Consider the following 23,381-nt stretch of genomic DNA (forward strand, 5'->3'; position numbering starts at 1 on the left):
CCACAGCATTGCAATCATAGTAAATCAATGGAGTGATTATTTAACTTTTGAGTTAAGTAAAAAAAAAAAAAACACAAAAATTTAACCAAAGAGTGATTATTATTATTAAAATAAAGTGGTAGGGACATCTCAGTAATTAAATTTACAAGGCCAGCTCACAAAGATGCTTACCCCATCATGCCCCCATCCTTAATCAAAACATCATCACTCACTTCCCTCAGTAAAAAACAAAGTATCAAAAAGTAAAAAAATTGTCAGATCCACAACAACCCCACCAACAAATTTTCCCACTTTCTTCAATTCCCAGTACAATAATCATCATAATCAATAATCAACAAAAACAAAAAATGCCAATCTAGAAAATAGCATGTACAGGACCTGGACTCACTAACGCCGAACCAGGCATAGTAGGTGTGGGCGGCTCCGCCACACTCTGCGGCGGAGGTGGCGGCGGAGACTGCATCAATGGCGGCGTTGGAGGAGGAGGAGGAGTGTTAGAGCTAGAATCAGGCGGAGGAGGAGGAGGTGTATTGGAGCTGGAGCTGGAATCAGGCGACGGAGGAGGAGGTGTTGGATTTGTTACCGGTGGTGATTCTGATTGTGCTGGAGGAGCTGGTGGAGAAATGGGATTTTCCGGAGAATAAGGAGGAGAATTGAAATTGGGTGTCGGGAAATTCCCAGAAGAAGAACTGCAAGATTCATCTGAGCATTTAGTGTTGTTGTTGTTACTGTGACGGTGGCGTAAGAGACCAAATCCTAAGATCAGACCGGTAACAACCAAAGCAGTAACAATGAAGATGAAGATCTTTGTTGCTTTACCCACGTAACACATTTTGATTTTTCCTCTGAACTTGTTCTGCAAGATGTAGAGTTAAGAAAATAGTGGGGACTCTGTTTCTGAATTTTAGTATCTATCTGTTTTTTTGTTTGTTTTGGAGAGAGATAAGAGTGTGGGATTTATGGGTTGTTTTTCGTCTTTTTCTCATGGTGTTATGAGAGTGTGCATATCAAAGAGCTTTGTTACTGGTTGTTCTAACTGGCTTATATAAATTAGGGGCTATATATTGAGTTGGAGACACGTGATGGGTAATTTAAGTGAATGCGACGAGTATTGGTAATGCCCAAATAAGGACCAAGGTCAAGGACGCTTTGCACTTTACTACTGCCCAGTGCCCACAGTGTGCCATAAATAAGAGGTTTATAGTGACAGACTGTAACCATTACCCATGCTAACCTATTTTAATTCTGCCCATTAACATTAGCCATTTTTCTTTGTAAAAAAAAAAAAAAACATTAGCTACCAATCGTTAGTTGGTTCAGTGGTGATTAACGCTGAACTTAGTAGGGAGGATCACGGTTCGATCTTCCGCAACTGCAATCGGGAGGGGGTTGGAAAACTGACCCCGAACCAGATTAAACTGGTGGTGAAAACTAAAAAAAAAAATTAGCCATTTTCAACACACAATAAAAAAGTCGGCATATTAAGCCACTAGGTTTGCTCTAGTGGTGAGAGACTTGGTTAGTATGCTAGAGGTCCTAAGTTCGATTCTCAGCTCATTGTAAAAAAAAATTGAGTCCGTCTAAGTAATTTATAAGAAAAAAAAATTAAATTTTTATTATTATAAGCAAAATAAACCAATTTTTATTATTTTTAAAATTTATTTTTACTCATTCTCATTGCATTTAATTTGTTTTCTCTCACATTTTTCTCATAATCAATAACCAATAAAAACTATTTTAACATTTCTTATTAAACTTATTTTAATAAAAACACAAAAAAAAATATGCTTCAAATTATTTTGTTTTGTTTTTCTTAATAAGTGTGAAAAAAATTCTTATAATTTGAGATAAAGGAAGTAATTGATCACACAAATTTCAAGAGGATGCGTTCATATGTGACTTCTTAACATGTAGTATTATATAAGGATACATTTTTCTAAAAACATATACCAGCCAATGTTATGCTACTGTCATTTTTTTTTTAGAAAAATACTACTTAAACAAAAAACCTACACCAAATACCTACACATAGGGGTGGCAAAGTGGACAATTTATCTCGTTTAAGTTCACCCCATTTAACACCGTTAAAAAATAGGATAGATCAGCTTAGGAGTTCAAGCTCAAACACTGCTCTATTTATTCGCGAATTGATGAGTCAACCCGTCAAACTTTTGTTTTTCCACTTATTATTTTCTAATTATTGAAATTATAGAAACAAAGAGATTTCAATGCGACGGAACAAATGCATACCTTAAACGAAAAACAAAACATAAATAGAAGCAAAAAAATAGAAACGATTGATTCAAAGCTTCACTTAAATGCTTGTGAATGTAGCGGAAAAAGAAACGGAATATGACAATGAACATGCATGACTAGACGACAAGCGTGACTGGGGCGGCATTGGTTTGGCATGCCTGACTGAGGCGGCGCGCGGAAGGAATTACACGATAGGGGAAGAAGATACACATTGAGCTTGGAAACCTAGTTTTAAATTTTTTATTACTCTTAGATTAGTAAAGGAAAAAAAAAAAAAGACTTAAATCAATGGGTTGCTGCCTGCTTATTTCATTTTGTTCATAAATGTTGATAAAAACACAAAAAACTATTTTTACATTTCCTATTAAACTTCACCTAAATGCCTGTGAATGTAGCGGAAAAAAAAAACAGAATATGACAATGAACATGCATGACTAGACGACAAGCGTGACTGGGGCGGCAGTGGTTTGGCATGGCAGCGCGCGGAAGGAATTACATGATAGGAGAAGAAGATACACATTGAGCTTGGAAACCTAGTTTTAAATTTTTAATTACTCTTAAATTAGTAAAGGAAAAAAAAGAAAAGACTTATTAAATCAATGGGTTGCTGCCTGCTTATTTCATTTTGTTCATAAATGTTGATAAACATTAGTAGTAGTTCATTTTCACTTTGTCCGGAAGAATAACAATGGTTGATTTGATAATGATACATAGACAGGATGAAGTTGAATATTCTGGCAAGTAATAAGGATTTGGTACTATGCAGGGCAATGTATTTATTTGTTATCGGGGTCCATTTGACATGATGAGGAAATGGGAATCTATGGTGAACGAGGATGAATCACAAGTTAAAATATTGTTTGAACTTTGTAGCAATAGCAACCGTTAAAAGGGGAAGCTGTCAATATAGAGAATTGAGCCTGACAGATATGCATGTTTGCCACGTCAAACTCCGTGATAGGGGTGTCTTCCTGTTCAAGTTACCTGACCCAACAGTGACCCTCCCTTAATGCATTCGTATCTACTCAATCCGTCCCAAAATATAAGTAAAAATAAGTTAAAAAAATTGATATATTTGGTTAAAAATTTGAACCAAATACATTCATTTTTTTAACCGACTTTTATTTATATTTTGGGACGGAAGAGTACATTATGGGTGGTGTGTGACTGCGTGTATACTCTACTTGGATAATGAATCATCCCAATTGAAACAAAAAAAAATTTAAGAGAATAATATGGAATAGAAAAATTGGAGAGGATTCATTCTCCTCTAATTTGGGTATACATTTCTTGCTGAAATATTTTTCTATAGTAGAAATAGATATACACCGTTAATTTGATATATATCAGACGATTCAAAATTTAAATTTTGATTTCAATCCTTCATTTGAAAAGTTGTAATTGCTTGACGCATTTAGATATAACACAGTTACAATAGGAAATCATGTTCAAATTGAATCTCTACTGTCCTTTTTGTCCTATTATCCTTGCTGCTTTTCGTCAAATGATTGATAGTAAAATAAATAATTTTAAAAAGAGAAAAAAAAACATAAATGAACGGTTGAGATGATGACAACACATGCAACAGTAGAGGTACGGGTAATTCCATCTCCCAACAAGCTCGGGCACTTGCTCAGGCTCTCCCAATTTTTTTGATATTTTTAAGGATTAGTTTATGACAAATATGAGATTTTTAAGAGTTAGTTTGAGACAAATTGATATTTTTTGTTCAAAACTGAAATTTTATCTACGCTTTATAAATTTCATGGCTCTGCCACTGAATAGTAGATGACCTGAAGAGGATCTAGATCCAATCATATTCCCTCTACTTAGTTGGTTTCCAAATAACAAAACTAATCAATTAATTTACACAAAAACTCTTAGAACCTTAAGTCCACAATAATAGTAGAGTTTTACAATATATAAACATGTACATGTATATACGACAATACACAACGACTAATCTTTGTGGTAAACACAAGAATCTTGGGGGGAGAAAAGGGAGTGAAATTTAAGAAGGTTATTTTTGACATAATACTAAATTGTAGGATTTGTGTTTAAAGGAATTCAATTAAAAGAAAGTGTAGTAGAGTAGAGTAATTTAAATGACGGTCGTTGTTTATTTTGTTATGTTTGTTGAGTTTTTGTTTTTTGAAGAAGTTAAACTAGTCAATCCAAATTGACATCACAGAAAATTGAACTTGAAACTTTAAAGAGGAACATACTTTCAGGTCCCAAGTCAATGACTAATAACTAATGTGTGACTAATTGACCAAGTGTGGTCTATATAAATAAGAAGGCACTATAACAGAAAGAGTAGTGATAATTTTTCATTCAATCATTTACATATCTATTATCTCTATATTAAAAGTGTGTTTCTCTTCCCCATCAAATTGGAGTAGTACAATCTGTATTATAGGGGGTATGATTAACATATATTTTCATTCTAAAATGCCAATATCGATTGATCATAATCTACTTGAGGACTTCTCAAATTAAAGTCCATTTAAGTGAAGCCCAATTAAGAATCAAAGCCCAAGGAGTTTTTTTTCTCGTTTTATAAAAAAAGAGGTCGGCATAAATAGAAAAGAAGCACATGAATGAAGAAACACGAGTGAAAAAGGACAGTGACGGTCTACAAGCTCTCTCTTCTATATTATCTTTGATCATTGGTCCAAGAAATAAGAACCAACACTGTCCACTTCTCTTTATTATTTTCTCCACCTCAAATTTGGTCCATATATATATATATATTTTACTATAACAATAATCTAAGACCTATGCATTGAACCAATTAAGGTTGAATCAGCAATATTAATAATTAGTGGGAGTAATATTGTTGATTAGAAGAATGAGGATGACGATTAACACATTTGAGGTTCACGAAAGGTATTTTCAAAAGGGAATGGCTATACCTATACGTGTGGAAAGAGCAAAGAAGCCAAATTCAAGGATAAAACAACAAACCTTGAAATTGAATGATAATATTAATATTGGTTGTGCTCATCATCTCAAGAAACAACAACGTTCTGTGTCTGTTGCAGCATTCGAAGGTGCTGCCATTGCTCAACCTCCAGAGGTTAGTAAGTAACCAACCATTTTCTTTTATTTTCATTTTCATTTTCATATAGTAGTACCAAATTTAATAATAAATTATTATTATTATTAGTAATTTAATATAATATTGCTGAACAAAGTCTTAAATTTGTTTTTTTTTTTTTTTTAATATGCATTCACTCGTTGTTGTTGTTTTGTTGAACTCTTGTTTTTACCTTTTCGCATTTTCTTGTGACCAAAGCAAAATTTCATAAATAAAAACCCAAAGTTTAATTTGGTTTTAGTTTTACCATAATGTCCCCATCTTCTATTTCTATCTGCTGGTGTTGTTTGTGACTTGTGAGGTGAGGGTGTGAGTGAGAAGATGAAACTTGTTGAAATTTGGGGAGTTTAGGTGAAATAATAGGAGAAAATAATAAGGAACAATAAAATATTATTGATAATGATGTCAATAACCCTAATTACAATATTTACATTATTTACATTAATCAAATAGTATGATACTACCTTGGTATTTATAACCAAGTGAATAAATTTAAATCTAAACTAAATCCCTTTATTATAGGACTAAGAATAAACAAACCAAATCGAGATATTTTCTCAACAAATAATATTATAATATTTTCTATTCTAACACTCCCCCTCAAGCTAAAGCTTACTAAGCTTTAAGCTTGTTACAAAATTAACCCTGAAAATAAATCCATTGATAGCAAGCCAACGAAGAGTAGCAACCAAAGAAGCAGTAGAGGAGTGGCTGAAGAGATGAATCCATATCAAATTAAGTAAAAATACCCGCGGATTGAAATATCACAAATGGGGGCCTGCGGATTAAAGAATCACAAACGGGTAACTGTGGTTAAAGGTAACGGGACCCGCGGATTAAAGAATCACAAACGGGTAACTGTGGTTAAAGGTAACGGGACCCGCGGATTAAAGAATCACAAACGGGTAACGGGATTAAAGGTAACAGGGACCCGCGGATTAAAGAATCACAAACGCGGATTAAAGAATCACAAACGGGTAACAGGATTAAAGGTAACTGGGACCCGCGGATTAAAGAATCACAAACGGGTAACAAAATAAAAAGAAATTTCAATGACGGTTAGGGTTTATATGAAAAAAAGGTTAAAGCATATATGAACAAAAAGGTAAGTAAAACGAAGAATAATTGAGAGTTAAATCTCGGGGAAAATTGCAGCGGAATTATGTTTCAAGGTGGTTACCATGGCTCTGATACCATGTTGAAATTTGAGTAAACAATAAAATATTATTGATAATGATGTCAATAACCCTAATTACAATATTTACATTATTTACATTAATCAAATAGTATGATACTACCTTGGTAATCTAAACTAAATCCCTTTATTATAGGGTTAAGAATAAACAAACCAAATCAAAATATTTTCTCAACAAATAATATTATAATATTTTCTATTCTAACATGTTATTTGTATTTTCTCAACAAACTAAACTACTCACGTGTTATTTCAGTGGTCCACGCATTCAGGAGATATAATATAAGGGAGACTATAGAATATACATTAAAAAACTAAAATAATAAGAGCATGATTTTTATTTAATAATATTAAATAATAATTTAAGTTTTTTGTGACAAATTCAATAAACAAAAGAGATGGGAATTTTTTTTTGAAACCAAAAGAAATGAGAAGTTAAAAAAAGGTAAGAACGTGATAATTTAAAACGGAGGAAGAAATGATAAGTTAACAAGGAAGTAAGGAACAGAGGAAGTTGGTGTATACTCAACCCTTTGATTAACATGAAAAAAAGAAAAGTATAATATATACTCAACCCCTATAATTTATTTATGATCACTATTATTATATATACTTTAAATGTAAGTTAAGAGATCATTACACCCGTCTATAAAAACAAGAGAAGATTCAGGGACCCAGAAAGTCACGTGTCCCAAAAAATGTCACATTATTAATTTTTAATGTCAGAGATCAAAGTGACTAATAGATTGTAGAATTAGAGACTATTTTGTATTTTTTTTTCTTGAGTAAGACTCATAAACCAGAATGATAGGCAGTTGCATATTCAGGGACCAAAATGGTTATTTTCCCAATATAAATTGAAATTGGGGGTTAAGGGTCTGATTGTGTGAGTAGATTTTGGAGAGTTTTGGATGGCTAGATCTATATTTTAATTTATAGTTGACATTTTTTAAAAAAATGAAAGAATATTGTGGTATATGATCATATAACAATGACGATTCAATCAAATTTAAGTCATTTTTAGAAACATTTTACCACTTACATGACTTAAAAAATAAAAACAAGTCCTCCCCTCCAAAAATCCTCTCCCAAACAGACCTTAAGACTTTAAACAATATTGTGCAGTTTGCCTTGTAATAGAATAAACAAATCTTGTTCTGTAGAGCCATAAGATACATGCAGCCTGCAGGGTGTCCCTTATATCAAGATCATAAATCATAATAATGCAGACATAGAAAACATAAATTATGATATAGTACTAACATAACAGTTTTGGTCAAAAAATGCAGGCACCAATTGTTCCTCAAACATACGAAGAACCGATGCTTGCAAATTATGTACCTATATATGTGATGCTCCAAGTAAGTCATTAAATCATTTTCAAACTTCTTTCTATGTACATTGTTCCATTAATTTCATCATTGTGTTGGTTCCTTCCTACCAGCTAGGAGTGATTACAAACGACAATGTCTTAGAAGACAAAGCAAAACTCGAGAAACAACTGAAGGAGTTACGAGCAGCAGGTGTTGATGGTGTTATGGTTGATGTCTGGTGGGGAATAGTTGAATCAAAGGGTCCTCAACAATATGATTGGTCAGCTTATAGGTCCTTGTTTCAACTTGTTCAGGATTGTAAACTGAAATTGCAAGCTATAATGTCATTTCATCAATGTGGAGGGAATGTTGGAGATTCTGCTTTCATTCCATTACCTAAATGGGTACTTGAAGTTGGTGAATCAAACCCTGATATCTTTTATACCAATCGTTCAGGTTTGAGGAATAAGGAATGTATTTCACTTGGTGTGGATAACAAACCTTTCTTTAATGGAAGAACTCCCGTTCAGGTTAGCTAATAAACTTCTTTTGAAAATTATTATTTCATATATGTTATTGTTTTTGGAATTCGACTCAGCATGTAACTTGAAACTCAAGTTTAACCATATATGGCCTGAACATGTTTATAAGTGAGAGCAATCCTCACCTTACAAGCCGGTTTTGTAAGGTTGAGTTAGACCAAACTCTCAATACTAAGATGGTATAAGAGCCTACTTCACGATCCACTTTGATCTTAGTCCTTGAGATGTATAAATACGAGGTTTATCATTTATACCAATTTATCAAATTTTATGTGCGCCTATCTCACGTCAATTTTCTGTGCACTTCTTCAAGCCTTTCCTACGCTCATTTCTTGCATCAATGATGCTCTACCTTCTCTTTTTACAGGAAGCCTCATCATCCACATACACTTGTGTCGTTGGTAATCAACGTCATTAGGACAAACTATTGTAGGCCGCCTGCTATCATGTTTCTGATCGGGCCATCCACCATTTATATCTGCGCCCCAAGCCTAATAGTGCTGGGCGCAAGGGGGTGTGTTAAGAAGTCTCACATCGGTTGTGAGAGGATCTGAATATATGTTTATAAAGTAGAGGCAATCCTCGCCTTATAGCCAGTTTTGTAGGGTTGAGTTAAGCTCAACTCTCAATACTAAGAGTTATCATGTTTGTTTAGTTATTGTTGATAAAGTTGTTGTTTGATGCAGATGTATAGCGACTATATGAAAAGTTTTCGAGAGAATATGGCAGATTTCTTAGAATCTGAGTTACTGATAGACGTTGAAGTAGGACTTGGCCCTGCTGGAGAACTCAGATATCCTTCTTATCAGGAATCTCAAGGGTGGGAATTTCCTGGTATTGGAGAATTTAATGTGAGTTTGTGACTTTTTTTGTTGTAGAAATTTGTGCACAGTTGCACATAACATTAACTAAAACTATTCCAATTCTCAAACTTTCTATACATGCATTTGAAATCATGCAGTGCTATGACAAATATCTTCAAGCTGATTTCAAAGAGGCTGCAACAAGGGCAGGCCATCCTGAATGGGAGCTGCCTGATGATGCAGGGTTATGTAATGACATACCTGAGTCTACAAAATTTTTCAGATCAAAGGGAACTTACCAAACAGAGAAAGGGAAATTTTTTCTCACATGGTATTCCAACAAGTTGCTGACACATGGTGATGAGATCTTGGATCAAGCCAACAAAGTATTCCTAGGTTGCAGGGTGAAGTTAGCAGCAAAAGTAAACTCTCTTTTCGCATCTACTTAATGTAATTAACCATCTTGTAATTAACCATCTAGTGTAGATATATGGTAAATTTGCGAGTTAATATTTTCAAATCAATAAGCTGAATGGTTCGTAAAAAACAGATTGCTGGAATCCACTGGTGGTATAAAACTGAAAGCCATGCTGCAGAGCTTACTTCAGGATATTACAACTTAAATGATAGAGATGGTTACCGTCCCGTAGCAAGGATGTTCGGTCGACATAATGCTATTTTGAATTTCACATGTCTTGAGATGAGAAATTCTGAGCAACCAGAAGAAGCCAAAAGTTGTGCACAGGAACTTGTTCAGCAGGTAATTTATTCCAGCTTCAAATCTAATCTAATATGTTCTCTGCAAAATCAAAGAGAATTTGTGATTGATAAATTCCATGAAATGTTGCTATTCATGAAACAAGTTACTCATAGTATAGCCTATAGTAACGTCGAAAAATCATGATAAAATATGATTAGATATTTGCCTCAAACTTTTCTCATATTAGAAGTTTATTATAAGGTATATTTGCTTGCAGGTCTTAAGTGGAGGGTGGAGAGAGAACCTTGAAGTTGCTGGGGAAAATGCACTTCCAAGGTATGACAGTGAAGGTTATAACCAAATCCTTCTAAATGCTAGACCAAATGGTGTTAACAAAAAGGGCCCTCCAAAATTAAGGATGTATGGAGTCACATACCTACGTTTGACAGAAAAATTATTCCAGAAACAAAATTTCGATATATTCAAAATCTTTGTGAAAAAGATGCATGCTAATCAGGTATTGTAAATTAAAAGATGTTGATATTTTCATATTTTGTGGTGTCTTTGAAGTGGACTAATCAAAGGTGAAATTTTGCAGGATCTTTGTCCAGACCCAGAGAAATACTATCATTACACGGTTCCGATGGAAAGGTCAAAACCAAAGATTCCATTGGAGAATCTTCTTGAAGCAACAAAACCAGTGAAGCCATATCCATGGTTTGAAGCAACGGATATGAGTGTTAGTGAAGCTAGTGGATTTTTTGCTGATATAATAGCAATAATCTTGAGTGTGTTTAGAAGAAACCGAAACTGAAAATGTATATGAAAAGGAAATGATTGATCAATAATAAAATCGGAGACGAAACAACTTCAGATATCTGCCTCCTTTATGTGTTATCATCTTGAATTTCAAACCAGAATTTGCACACTAAGAATATATATATAGGTAAAGAATTTGAATTTGTGCGACAATGAAATAAAAAAATTACTAATACTTAATAGCATTATGTCAGTATCCCAATCCCATGATCAATTTTGCAGAGTAACTGTTAACTACAACTTTTATCTAGCAGTTAATCAATAATGTGTAACCAAACCATAAGAGCATCTAAGTTTTGAAACCGAATGCAATAAGAATAATGCCAATAAACATTTGCGAAGTATCATCTCACACCTCTCACAAACCAACTCTCTCGTATCCGCCAACAAATCTAATAGACAAATATGCATATGATATTTTATAGAATTTAAACAAGTTGTAGAAACTTATATTACTCAACTGAATGCTTAAATTAACAACTTATTTTACCTTCTTCCTTTATGATCATTTGTGCAAAATGCACATGACCTCTTATATTTCAAAAGCTCATGGCTTAGCTCCCTTTGCTGCTACAATAATATGTTTACTACCTGCAAAAAAGCATCAAGTATATATATAATACAAACTTGAAATTCAACACGCCAAAGGACAAACTATGTATGGATGTTTGTTTGTGATGTTATATGCTGAATAGCGCCACAATTTCATGGATTTTACTTTACACCAAAGAAATTGTAGCTCATTGGTGCAATAACTTTTGGCAACTAAAATACTAAGCAAAATGTAATCATAGTTGCAAGTTGCAACACACAAGATAGACTACAAACTATTTTTGTCAATCATTACGAGGCTTAGATACTACTAGTCCGGCCTTATTTATAAGCCAAATTCTCACAAAAAAAAAATTTTGAATTTGGTAACTTTTGCTTATAAATAAGGCCGGAAGGAGTATCAATAGATAAATAAACTACGAACTAGGGATATGGAGGGTACTCCCACACCCTCTAACTTTATCCCCGTTCCCCGCGCAGCAGTGGGGGTAATTATCCCCTCCCCTAAATACCATTGGAAGGACAACCTCCCCTACCCTGCAGAAAAAAATCTACGCATGTGGAAATAACTCCCTTGCAATGATCACTGATTAATTGTGACAAGTTTGGAAATAACTCCCTCTTCTTCCTAATTTAAACCAATTTTGCAGTAGAAATTACAGCATAGTGCTTCCCACAACTAACGAAATTCAAATTGAAACCGTGAAAGAGGTGGAAGAAGAAACCTACACTGTCTTCACAATTGCCAAAATCGATTTTTAGAAAGAAAAGAAAAAGTACAAATGTGGAGATGCGGGGTATCGATCCCCGTACCTCTCGCATGCTAAGCGAGCGCTCTACCATCTGAGCTACATCCCCTTGTGTTAATGCTTCTATCCTGTTCTTTATATCAACTGTAAAACATGCTTTAAGTATGAATCCTTCTGTGCATTCCTCCCATGATTTTTTTTTTTTCATTAGAAAATACATCAACCAAATAATACTAATGAATGATAAGCAAGTTCTCGTTTATTGAAGAAAATACATTTATTTTTTTATTTTTGTTTGATACTCCCTTCGAACACAATTATAAGAAAAAATGCATTTTTTAGATTTATTGAATAATGGATGTATCTGGCCTACATCCATTATTCAACGAATCTAAAATATGTATTTTTCTTATATTTGTGTCCGGAGGAAGTATTAACTTTCTGATTTTCAATGGTCTATTAAAGTGTCTGACTAATAATTATTCCAACCAAGAATCAAAATCAGATTCTTTCAAACAATTTGTTCAACTTATTAACTCCTTGAACTCAATGATTTGGTTAAAGAAAACATCATTTATGTTAACTATATGAGCTGATTAGTTATATAATTGTTCCAATTAAAAATTAAACTCGAATTTTTCTAAATAATTCGTTGCTTATTAACTACTTAAAAAAAACCATTTATGTTAACTCTACAGCTTTATAATTCATCTGATTAGTTATTTTTTTGGAGTATCAAACTGAAATTTAAAATAAATGTAAGAGAGTAGATCTTAAATTAAGATTTTATGTTTAAATAAATAGGCCTATTGGATTCTCGTTAGACACATCATACGTTTACGCAATTATTTTTTTGTTGAGAAAAATATCTTTGCACAATGTTATTGTTTTTTTTTTTGACAGGTGCACAATGTTATTGTTAAGTCAAGATTTAACCGAATAAACCAATTAATCCTATCCTATGTTACCTAACATAAGCAATTAAATTGAAACCCTTAAAAACGTATGAAATTAAAGTGGAAGTTGACATAAATTAAATGGTAGCGGTCAATGAGCTTCACTAAATGACGGATTGTTCGGAAGAATTCGAGTTCGATTATTAAGATCATGTGTAATTCTGTCTCGAAATACGTGCATTCAATGCCTCAAAAGTACAAAAAGTTGTTTTTTCAATATAAATTTTATTTTTTATTTCCTTTTTAGGTATGCTTAACAAGTGCCCCGGGGGCACTGTTTAGCATGACCCTATATATATATGGTTAAGAGATCAAAAGGATAATTACTTTATAAATTCGAGTTTTAGTATCAAGTGGTTCTAGCCCTGAAGCTGAACCGTGATCTTTATACCAAGATCAACGCTAATCATCACTGTACGTCTGTACCAACTAACGATTGGTTAAGGGGTCTATTTTAAAGTGTAAAGAAAGTAATATTAACCGTTAATTAATAAATAAAAAAGACTCTTGATTTTCTCAATTTATATTTTAATCACTTTAGAGATCTAAACGCATTTCAATACTACTTTATTTTTAAATGGTCAAAGTTAATAAGTAATTGTTAATATTAGTTTTTTCACCTTGTCACGACTTAATCTCTAGGATTCATTAACTCATCTTACCCTTAGTTCAAATCAATTGAAAATCCTACTCTTAATTTTTTCATTTTACACTTCATTCACTTTATTCACTTTATGGAATTCAAATTCCAACATATTATCCCCTAAGTTGATGGTATATAGTGTATGCTTTAAACCTAGCTAAAAGTGATCTCATGTTTGAATCATCCCACAATAGATGATGAAATTGAATTTATAAATTAGTCGACAATTAGACCGATTATTAGCATAACTCAAAATATACTGAGGACTCGTTTGACCCAGCTTTTTTTAGAGCTTATGCAAACAGCTAATGCAATTTTTATATATTATTATAAGTTTGTCAAGGTAGTTTATGATAAAATAGATTATAAAATTATAATTTTCACTAGTGAGAACTTATAAAATTGCATAAAACATCATTTATATTGCATAAGCTGTTTGCATAAGCTCTAAAAAAAGTTGGGCCAAATGGACCCTAATAACATGTCCAAAAGATTATTTGCGCCCAAAAGAAAAGAAAAATAGTCTATATAAGTTTAGTTCGGTTGCTAAAAATATAATAATATATATAGTGGTTCGAATTTCGCACGCTCCAGCTATACATCTTGACACATGAAATTTTAATGACTAGACTTACTAAACAAAATAAATAAATACTTCATGTGTGTATGAAGAAAATTCGGTTGAGAGAGGTAAAACCCACTATATGTCTCTCACAGGTTCTCGGATGGAGACTAGTAGTGGTGGCAAAGCGGGCAAGTCCGCCCCGTTTAGGCTCGGCCCGCTTAAGCCCGCCTAAAAACGATACGAGCCGAGTCAACTTAGGTGGCCGAGTCTAAAATCACAGGGCGCCCCGTTTAACGGCGGACAAGCGAGTTGGCGGGCCGGCCCGTCAAACAAAAAGTTTGTTTTTGTTTTTTATTTTATTTTTTATTATGACACTTGTGTTGTTACGAAAAACAAGTATATAGCTTATGAGACAAAATCATCAAGGAAGTATGTCATAAATCCATTGATTATATACTTATAAAGATGTATGTAGTCACTCTAATTATCAAGAAATTATTTGACTCTGTGTTTAAGGTAATGAATCGGGGAAAAATGTGAACCACACCATATGTGATGTTGATTCAAGTAAAAGAATAAAAAAAGTAAGTTACACTAGAAATCCGGTGAAGAAGAAGAACAAGTATGAAGACCGAAGAAACAAAAAGAAACAAGAACGACAATAAGAGAGAAAAACGACAACAAGTAATCCTAAATTTGTCACCGGTTGTAACAATGAATAGAAGAAGAAAAAAAACTAAATTTATTTTAAATAAGTCTTGTATTTTATTGGGTTGGGTCATCTTATACTATTCATTACTAAAAAAAATAGATTTTATATTTTTATGTAACTCGCGAGCCGGCCCGCCCCGCCCCATGTCCGCCCCGCTTTTTAAGCGAGTTCGGCGGGACAGGCCAATTAAAGAGGTCGAGCTCAAAACTTAGGCTCAGCCCGCAAAAAATGACGAGACAAATGGGCCGGCCCAAAGAATTGGACCCATTTTGCCACGCCTAGAGATTAGTCGAGTCATCGCTAACTACGGTATAAACTTCTTAAAATATTATATAAAAAAAATACTACTATTAAGTAAAATAAAAGACATTGGTACGTTGATGGCGGATACACATCAATAATTCTCCCCCCACGTCTGTCTCTCTCTCCAATTCAACGCACCGTTGTCTCTCTCTGTTCTGTTCTCTGTGACGTGACGTCCCATTCTCCATCTTTCAAACAACAACAACATTCAACAAGTAACAACTTGTTCAACTTCAACCTCAAATTCATCATCTATTATTCATTTATATTGTTAATTTGTTAGTACATCTAAAACACAACACAATACCTACATTGTCCAACCAAACCTTACAAAACGTGTCAACAAATTCAACCCTTTTCTTCATACTTGTGTTTCTCCAATCACACACATTCTGATTTCATCATTCATCCCTTGTTCTACACGGAACCCAAATTTCGCTAATTAGGCTATTCTTCTCTACAAGGTGCATTCATTAATCAATCTGTTATTATTAATCAATTAATTAAGAGTTAAAACGAAAATTCGATGAGATGAAACGGAGATTATGCATCTTTGTTGATGAATTTATTAAAAGGAACAAGACAAATGACAAAACCTAGTTATTTGGTTGTTTATGTCATTCTTCTTTGCGCTTTAGCCAAAGGAGGTTCAGAGGGTAAGAGGTGGAAAAATGAGGACTTTTATAGATATTATCTTGGAATAAAGGTACTATTTTCTGTATTTCATTCATTTATTAATCATTTTTATTATTAGTATTCTCAATGCATTAACCAAAATTGTACTTGTGAAGCACCAACACCTCTCTGATTAAGCGTGTCGCAGATTAAGCGTGTCACAGTGTCTGACACTCTTATAACATGTGTCAGACGACTCAGACAAGTGTCCTAAAATAATTTATTTTGTGAATTTTGTGAAGTCTACTATTATCTACCATGTAACTTTTGTCAAAAAAATTTAATCTTGCACTCCAAGGAATTTATTAAGGTTTTAAAGCATCTTGATTTAACAAAAATATGCCTAGTTAGTAGTTAACTTCAAGATTTAGGTAAAGAACATGTTGAACTAGTCCAATTATGTAAGTTTTGGTGTTAATTTGTTGTATGGTGGAGTTTTGGAATCGGAGCCGATATGAGGGTTCTCTTGAATTCTTGGAAAGCTATTCAAATTATGTGCCGTCTTGGTTGCATCTCCATCTCCTAGTCTGTTGTGTCATCGGATTAGTCGTGATTGTAGTGTTTGCATTTCTCTTCGGATGTCCGGTGGTCGTTTGTGGCTAGGACCGAGATCCCAAGAGGATGGTGTTAGCTATCCTTCTGCAATGCTTGGTCATACCTGCTGCAGTTTTTCATTTTTCTGTGTGTTTTATCAAATGGAGATGCTTGTTGAGTTAGGGTGTTGTGCTAGAGTTATAGTATCAAATGGTGTGGTCGGTGTTATGCTATCATTCTGTGTTTGGTTTTCTGCAAAGGAGGGTCTGTTATGTTTAGGTTTGGAGTAGCGTCTAGTGGCATCTTGGTGGCCTATCCTTGTTTTGATTGTGGCATAGGGGTGGACCTGTATTGGCTTGTAAAATTTTAGCATGCCTTGTGCCTTTTTTTTAATAAAATTCTTTAGCCTTTTCAAAAAAAATTGTTGTATGATGGATTGTGTTCGTTCAATTGGTTGATACAGGCAGAGCAGATGTGGAAACATTGCAGGAATGAAATGATAGAGAGGAATTATGATATCGAATTTGACTTGCATTTATTGGATGAGATGGGCGAAAAGAGATCTAAATTTCTACCTCCCAATGTGAAACAACACTTTCTAGATTGCATCTTAAACAGAAATTTTCCTATTCCTGCTTCGGAACAAGAGGGATATTCGTTGAAGAAGCATTATGAGTCACTTTTTGGTTTATCAGATGGACATAGATATTTTCTCTCAGAGTTACAACATAATCAGACACCACCAAGTCCTGATTCTGTTCCATCATCTGGATCATCACCGAAGCCAAAAGGTCAAGTTGCAGCACAAGTCAATTTGACACCTCCAGCTCCTGGACTTCCATACGATGATTTTCTGCTCACTCCACCATTTGCACCACCACCTCCTTCTCGTGCTACTCTTGATGACGAGAAACAACGGAAATCAATTATTATTGCTGGAGTTGCATCAGGAATTATAATCTTAATAGGCTTGTTCTTATGCTATCGCGAGGTGAAGAAGAGAAAAATATTTGCGAGAGATGACAGGCCTTTACTCATATTAAGTGACTTCTCTGGTGGTATGTTTATGTTCGGCTTTCTATGATAACCTATAATCATTGATAATAGAAAAACATTTATGTTTAAATGTTTCTTTTGCATTTCAGGTAGTTCACAAAAGTCTACTGCTTTTGAAAATTCTGATATGAGAGAACATGGTATTAACTATGGAACAAATCCTTCTACTGTTAGGAATTTGCCCATTAAGCATGAAGTCAACAATGGTTCACTGAATGAGATAACATTATCAGATGACAAGGGACAAGTACCGGTGTCACAATTACAACATCCTCCAGGAAGATCAGCCCCTGAGGCTCCACCAACACCGCCGCCTCCACCACCTGCTCTTGCACCTCAGCCTCGGACTCGGACTCCACCTCCTCCAAAAATGTCTCAGGCTCCACCTGCTCCTCCCAAACCAATGGCAGGTAGAAACCAAAAATCACCTCTAGGACCACATCGTCGTACTAGTGATGACTCCGATGCTCCAAAACCTAAATTAAAGCCATTTTTCTGGGATAAGGTTTCAGCAAATCCTGATCAAGCTATGGTCTGGCATGAGATCAGAGCCGGGTCATTCCAGTAAGAAACATTTAAGTCATGTTAAAATCAATTTTTCCATAGAATAATTGTAAAATTTATCAATATGATTGCTGAACCTTATAACAACTTACCAGGTTCAGTGAAGAGAAGATAGAGTCTTTATTTGGCTGCCCCAACCAGAACAGAAATGAAAGAAGAAAAGATGCTCCTTCTTTAGAACCTTCGGTCCAGTACATTAAGATTCTTGAGCCCAAGAAAGCACAGAATTTATCAATTCTTTTACGTGCTCTGAATGTGAGCACAACAGAAGTTACCGACGCCCTTAATGAAGGTGAGTCTCTTTCTCTCTCTCTCTCTGTGTGTGTGTGTGTGTGTTTCTCTAGGCGATGACAATGAGGGGCATGCTAGTTTAATCTCAATCATAAAAGAATTGTGGCCAATAATGATACTTTAACTCCAATCAAGTAGATTTTCCTTAAAAAATTGTACTTATTTGATGATTACTTTTCTATTTTATATGACATGTTCATGATATGATTTTCTAAGCCAATTTCATAGAATAACCTCACACTAAGAAAGCTCTTACTTAAAGTTAGTTAGTAACCAGTAGGGCTTAACTTACTAATATATATTGTTCATTTGACATTTGTACGTTTATGATATAAAAAAATAGTCATTTTGTTTTTATTTTATCTGTATTAAGGACATGATAAACTCTTATTCTGATGATTGTTTGGTGACTGTGATGTAGCTTTTTTCATAGATTGCACATACAACAATAAAGGCATTTTTAAGATTCTTTCGATTACGATTCTGCTTCATCCATTTTCACATTCAAAATTCTAAGGCGATATATGTTTTTCAGCATTTCTCTTATATTAACATTTCCATATAACTACATCAAAGTGATTTACTTGCAATATGTTGATTCAACCAGGTAATGAGATTCCTGTTGAGCTCATCCAAACAGTATTGAAGATGTGGCCAACAATGGATGAGGAATCAAAGCTAAAGTTATACACAGGCGACGTTTCTCAACTTGGCCCTGCAGAGAGGTTTCTCAAGGCCTTGGTTGATATTCCACTAGCTTTCAAACGTTTTGAGTCTCTACTATTCATGTTTACACTTCCAGAAGAGGCTTCAAACATTAAGGAATGCTTTACAACATTAGAGGTAAGAATTGGATTCATGGACCTTTACAACATTATAGCTATATTACGGTTCTTGGCTATGAGTAAAAATGAAAGGATTATAAGAGAAACGAATTTAGATTCTCTCATACGATGTGATAGAGAAAAAAGACCCAAAACAAATATAATGGGAAACATTATTATTTGTGATAATCTATTAGATTTGCTTGTGTCGAAACAGGTCCAAGTTTTATATAAAGAACTGCGACCACACCAGTCATATTTGACCGCAATTTCTGCACCATCAAAGGCCATGTGACAACGATTTAAAACCTTCGTGTCAAGTTTTGCCTTTTACCCTCCTGCTTATACTATTACAAATTGGAATGATATTTATGCATTCAAGACATATGATTAGTGGTTAGTTACCTCAAAAAATAGAACATATTAATAGTATAACATGTTTGCTATTGTTGTATCTCATTTTAATGGCAGATTTCTTGCAACGAACTAAGAAAAAGCAGGCTCTTCCAAAAGCTATTAGAAGCAGTTCTAAAGACAGGAAACCGATTGAACGATGGCACCTATCGTGGTGGGGCTCAAGCATTTAAGCTTGACACACTTTTGAAACTTGCAGATGTAAAAGGAACAGACGGCAAGACCACACTGTTACACTTTGTGGTTCAAGAGATCATACGTTCCGAGGGCATAAGAGCTGTAAGAACAGAAAAAGAAAGCCCAAGCCATTCTAGTATGAAAACCGAGGATTCCATTGATGATTCAAATAGGCAATCAGAAGAGCACTACCGCAGCCTTGGCCTTCAAGTAGTTTCAGGTCTAAGCACCGAACTAGAAGATGTGAAAAAGGCAGCACTAATAGATGGAGATGCTCTAACAGCTGCAGTATTGAAACTTGATCATAGATTGGCAAAAACCGAAGATCTGTTGAATAATGATCTGAAGAATCTTGAAGAAGAGAGTGAGTTTCAATATTCCCTTGCAGATTTTGTGGAGAAATCAAAAGAGGAAGTGAAATGGTTAACAGGGGAAGAGAAGAGGATAATGGCCGAGGTTAAGAATACTGCAGATTATTTTCATGGAAACGCAGGAAAAGATGAAGGGCTGCGTTTGTTTGTGATTGTACGCGATTTCTTGTTAATGTTGGACAAGGTGTGCAAAGAGGTTAAAGTATCAACCAAGACAGTAGCGATTAAGGATCTTTCTTCATGCAAGAAAGAGGCTTCTTCAATGTCATCCTCTCCGGATACTCAGCAACCATCACCTTCTGATATGCATAGGAGGCTCTTTCCAGCCATAGCAGAGAGGAGAATGCACGACTCTAGTTCCGACGACGATGATGATGATAATGAGAGATTACCAACGTAGCTATGATATAATGTTATGCAAGTGAGTTTGACTTATCAGTGTATATTGTTCTCTACTTCATCATGCAACAGGTTTTATTGCCTGTAAAGTCGGAGAATTGAAGGGCAAGGTCTCAAACTTTGCTGAAGTGTATGTCTTATAATGCTACAGAAGGGAAGGAATGTGTACTCTGTCGATGTGACTCTTGTTGATCAATGGAAACTACTGGATGTCAACTATATGGCATTCCTCATCAATGTGTGAACAAGGGGGGGGTTTCTTACCAACCCAAAAGAAAGAGGGTGTTAGGAGGGGGAGAGATTGTTTTTATTGTTTCTTTTCTCCTCCGTTTATTTGACGGATATTGTTTTCGATCATCGTGAAATCTCAAAGTCAATAGAATGTATGACAGTAGTTGAGGTAGTTTTTTTTTTTTTTTTTTTTTTTCAAGATTCCTTTCTATTTAATCATTAGTTTTTTTGTAGGGAACAATCTTGATACTGCATTTTCTTAGGAAAGGTATATGATACATGTTTGAGCTGTTACTCATTGAAATGATATATTCTAAATCTTTTCGGTGATCAATGTTAATGAGATTAACATATCTATAGTTAGTTAATAATCCAACCTTGAACATCACCAATACATAATTAATCATGGTGTTAAAATAAAAACAAAAAGAAAATAAGGTTTTAAAAAAAGTAGAAAGATATATTTAGCACCATGTAGCCTATTTCAGCATTACCATTACAATCTTTCATTGGCCAATGCCTTTGGAAAATAGGAGGAAATATAGAACCTAAATTATAATTGTGGTAATCATACACTACACATGTCAGTGGATTAGTGGATATGATAATTTGGTGATCATTTAAAAATGGGGTCCTTAAAAATGGTGGGGTTTTCTTTTCCTTTTATACCCCCCATATAGTACAAGTAGTGTAAATGTCTTGGACATATTAGTAAAAGCAACAAACTTGGTAAAGTTAAAACCTCTAAAGCACAAAAGCAAGAGCAGAAGTGGCCTCCACTCCAGGTGTTTCCTTAGTCCCTAATTAAGAGGCAGTGGCAGAAACGTAATAAGCAACAGAAAATAGGCCATGAACAAAACACAAAATCCCACCAATGGATAGAAAATGATGGTGTGTGAAACCACAAGAACCCCTTGATTTGTTGTTTGATGTAGTCCCTATCACTAACATGCTCAATCCAACAGCCAAAACAATCCTGATCAACAATACTCATGGTGTTAGTGTTACCATCTTTTTCCTCTAAAACCAGTGTTTTAAAAATTGAACCGTACATCCAATCGGCGAAACCTTCAGTATATGATTCAAATGCATTAAACCGTTGGAACTATGGAAAAATTGCGGTTGAACCATTTAGTTCGGTTCGATTTTTAAAACATCGTATAAAACAGTAGTGGGATTAGGGATATATTACCATGTTAAAATGAGGCAAGCCATTGAGAGTTGTCTATTGGGTGAAGACTTTTGAAGCTCTTGAGAACAAAGACAATTGCAGCCACCTAGCAAATTGGCTATAACATGGGCTAAAGCCAAAAGTACTGTTGCCCCTAAACCAAGCATGAAGGCCTTATGGCTTGGATCTCTACACTCAAATATCCACAATCTCAAGTGTTTAACCTGATTGTGTAAGAAGGAAAAAAAAAATCACATCTTAATATATTGCTTGCAACATAAGTTGTCTTTCTTAATCAAGGAAAAAACTTATGTACATTTTCATGGATATTATTGGTGTTGTTCTTCGATCACACTACGAATATGTTATACTGTGATCGAAGAACAACACAATCTATATTTATGGTAATACAATTTTTCTACATACCTTGTTTTGAGCAATTTCAGCCTCTATGCCAAGAATCCCAGCTGTGGCATCCATGATAACAATCAAAAGACATAGAAAAATGCCTAATCCTCTAGCCATTTCTTTGTTTCTAGTGTGGTTTTCTTTACCAAGTGGTAGCTAAGAAATTAAAGAGAGGAAAAGATGTAGGGATGAAATCACATTCGACATAATAGTGAGCAAAGCTTGTTTTATACTAACTAGATGCAAAATAAACTTTAATAAGTATACTTTAATGTCTTTTTTCTTTCTTTATTCTTCTCAATGTTGGATTCTTTTGATGAAGGTGCAAGAAAAGAAGGGTATAAACCAACTCATACAATAACGTGACTATAGGTATATGATGTTTTCTCTTCGGGCCCCCGTGTTTCTTTTATACCCCCAAATATTTCAATTTTGCCCTTGATAAAAACTTCGGTTCGTAGAAACCGAATTTATTTTAGTACAAATTCAGAGTAAAATTCGGTTTTTATAAACCGAAATTTGTTTTCAAGGCAAAAAAAAACTTCGGTTTCTATAAACCGAAGTTTTTTGCAAGGGCAAAATTGGAAATTCAGGGGGTATAAAAGAAACACGGGGAGCCCGAAGAGAAAACATCTAGGTATATCTATATGAAGTGGGCCAAATGATTGTGATTTTTTTTTTTTCTTTTTCATATTTCAATAATTATATATTGCTGCTATATGGAGTGGCAAATAATTTATTTTCTGCACACACGTGCAAAACCAATATCTTGCACTTATTATTACCTCATCAAATTAATGTATCGTACCCAAAAAATAAATTATGAAACAATTTTTCACAAGAAACTAGTACTCTCCATGCATTCAAAGAAAATTATTCGCATAGTTAGAAAGCAAAGAATTGATATTAGGAAAGTGACAGAAAAAATTCCCTTCTCTTACATTTTGTTTTCCCATCAATCAAGTAACCCATCACATGAGCACGAGCCGAGGCATCAACATAAAAGCCTAAGAATATTTATTTTTATTGAGGAGTTGTTCTTAATGTCGTGAGTGACA

General features: G+C 34.3%; 4 protein-coding genes and 1 non-coding gene across 6 annotated transcripts; 2 read left to right on the forward strand and 3 right to left on the reverse strand.

Moving 5' to 3' along the window:
• Nucleotides 1–355: 355 nt before the first annotated feature.
• Nucleotides 356–832, reverse strand: LOC123896583 (sulfated surface glycoprotein 185-like). The gene has a single exon (XM_045946954.1). It carries the CDS (start codon nucleotides 830–832, stop codon nucleotides 356–358), a length of 477 nt encoding a protein of 158 aa, XP_045802910.1.
• Nucleotides 833–4,861: 4,029 nt separating this feature from the next.
• Nucleotides 4,862–10,786, forward strand: LOC123899491 (beta-amylase-like). 2 transcript variants are annotated; one of them, XM_045950637.1, is made up of 8 exons: nucleotides 4,862–5,335; nucleotides 7,841–7,912; nucleotides 7,996–8,394; nucleotides 9,093–9,257; nucleotides 9,368–9,631; nucleotides 9,760–9,969; nucleotides 10,187–10,426; nucleotides 10,508–10,786. In XM_045950637.1, exons 1-8 carry the CDS (start codon nucleotides 5,108–5,110, stop codon nucleotides 10,721–10,723), a joined length of 1,794 nt encoding a protein of 597 aa, XP_045806593.1. In that variant the 5' UTR covers nucleotides 4,862–5,107; the 3' UTR covers nucleotides 10,724–10,786. The 2 variants fall into 2 exon arrangements, with proteins under 2 accessions (XP_045806593.1, XP_045806594.1); XM_045950638.1 differs by having other exon boundaries at nucleotides 5,005–5,339.
• A 1,279-nt stretch (nucleotides 10,787–12,065) lies between these two features.
• On the reverse strand, nucleotides 12,066–12,138 carry TRNAA-AGC. The gene has a single exon. It is a non-coding gene; the product is annotated as a tRNA-Ala (tRNA).
• A 3,135-nt stretch (nucleotides 12,139–15,273) lies between these two features.
• Nucleotides 15,274–21,097, forward strand: LOC123899622 (formin-like protein 3). Its single transcript, XM_045950795.1, has 6 exons — nucleotides 15,274–15,914; nucleotides 16,881–17,475; nucleotides 17,563–18,037; nucleotides 18,133–18,329; nucleotides 18,936–19,171; nucleotides 19,624–21,097. Exons 1-6 carry the CDS (start codon nucleotides 15,768–15,770, stop codon nucleotides 20,512–20,514), a joined length of 2,541 nt encoding a protein of 846 aa, XP_045806751.1. The 5' UTR covers nucleotides 15,274–15,767; the 3' UTR covers nucleotides 20,515–21,097.
• A 67-nt stretch (nucleotides 21,098–21,164) lies between these two features.
• LOC123899623 lies at nucleotides 21,165–22,529 on the reverse strand. Its single transcript, XM_045950796.1, has 3 exons — nucleotides 22,342–22,529; nucleotides 21,937–22,139; nucleotides 21,165–21,720 (listed from the first exon to the last, which is right to left on the reverse strand). Exons 1-3 carry the CDS (start codon nucleotides 22,438–22,440, stop codon nucleotides 21,549–21,551), a joined length of 474 nt encoding a protein of 157 aa, XP_045806752.1. The 5' UTR covers nucleotides 22,441–22,529; the 3' UTR covers nucleotides 21,165–21,548.
• Between the last annotated feature and the right edge of the window lie 852 nt (nucleotides 22,530–23,381).

This window comes from Trifolium pratense, linkage group LG7, assembly GCF_020283565.1.
Source record: "Trifolium pratense cultivar HEN17-A07 linkage group LG7, ARS_RC_1.1, whole genome shotgun sequence".
Taxonomy (NCBI): Eukaryota; Viridiplantae; Streptophyta; class Magnoliopsida; order Fabales; family Fabaceae; genus Trifolium; species Trifolium pratense.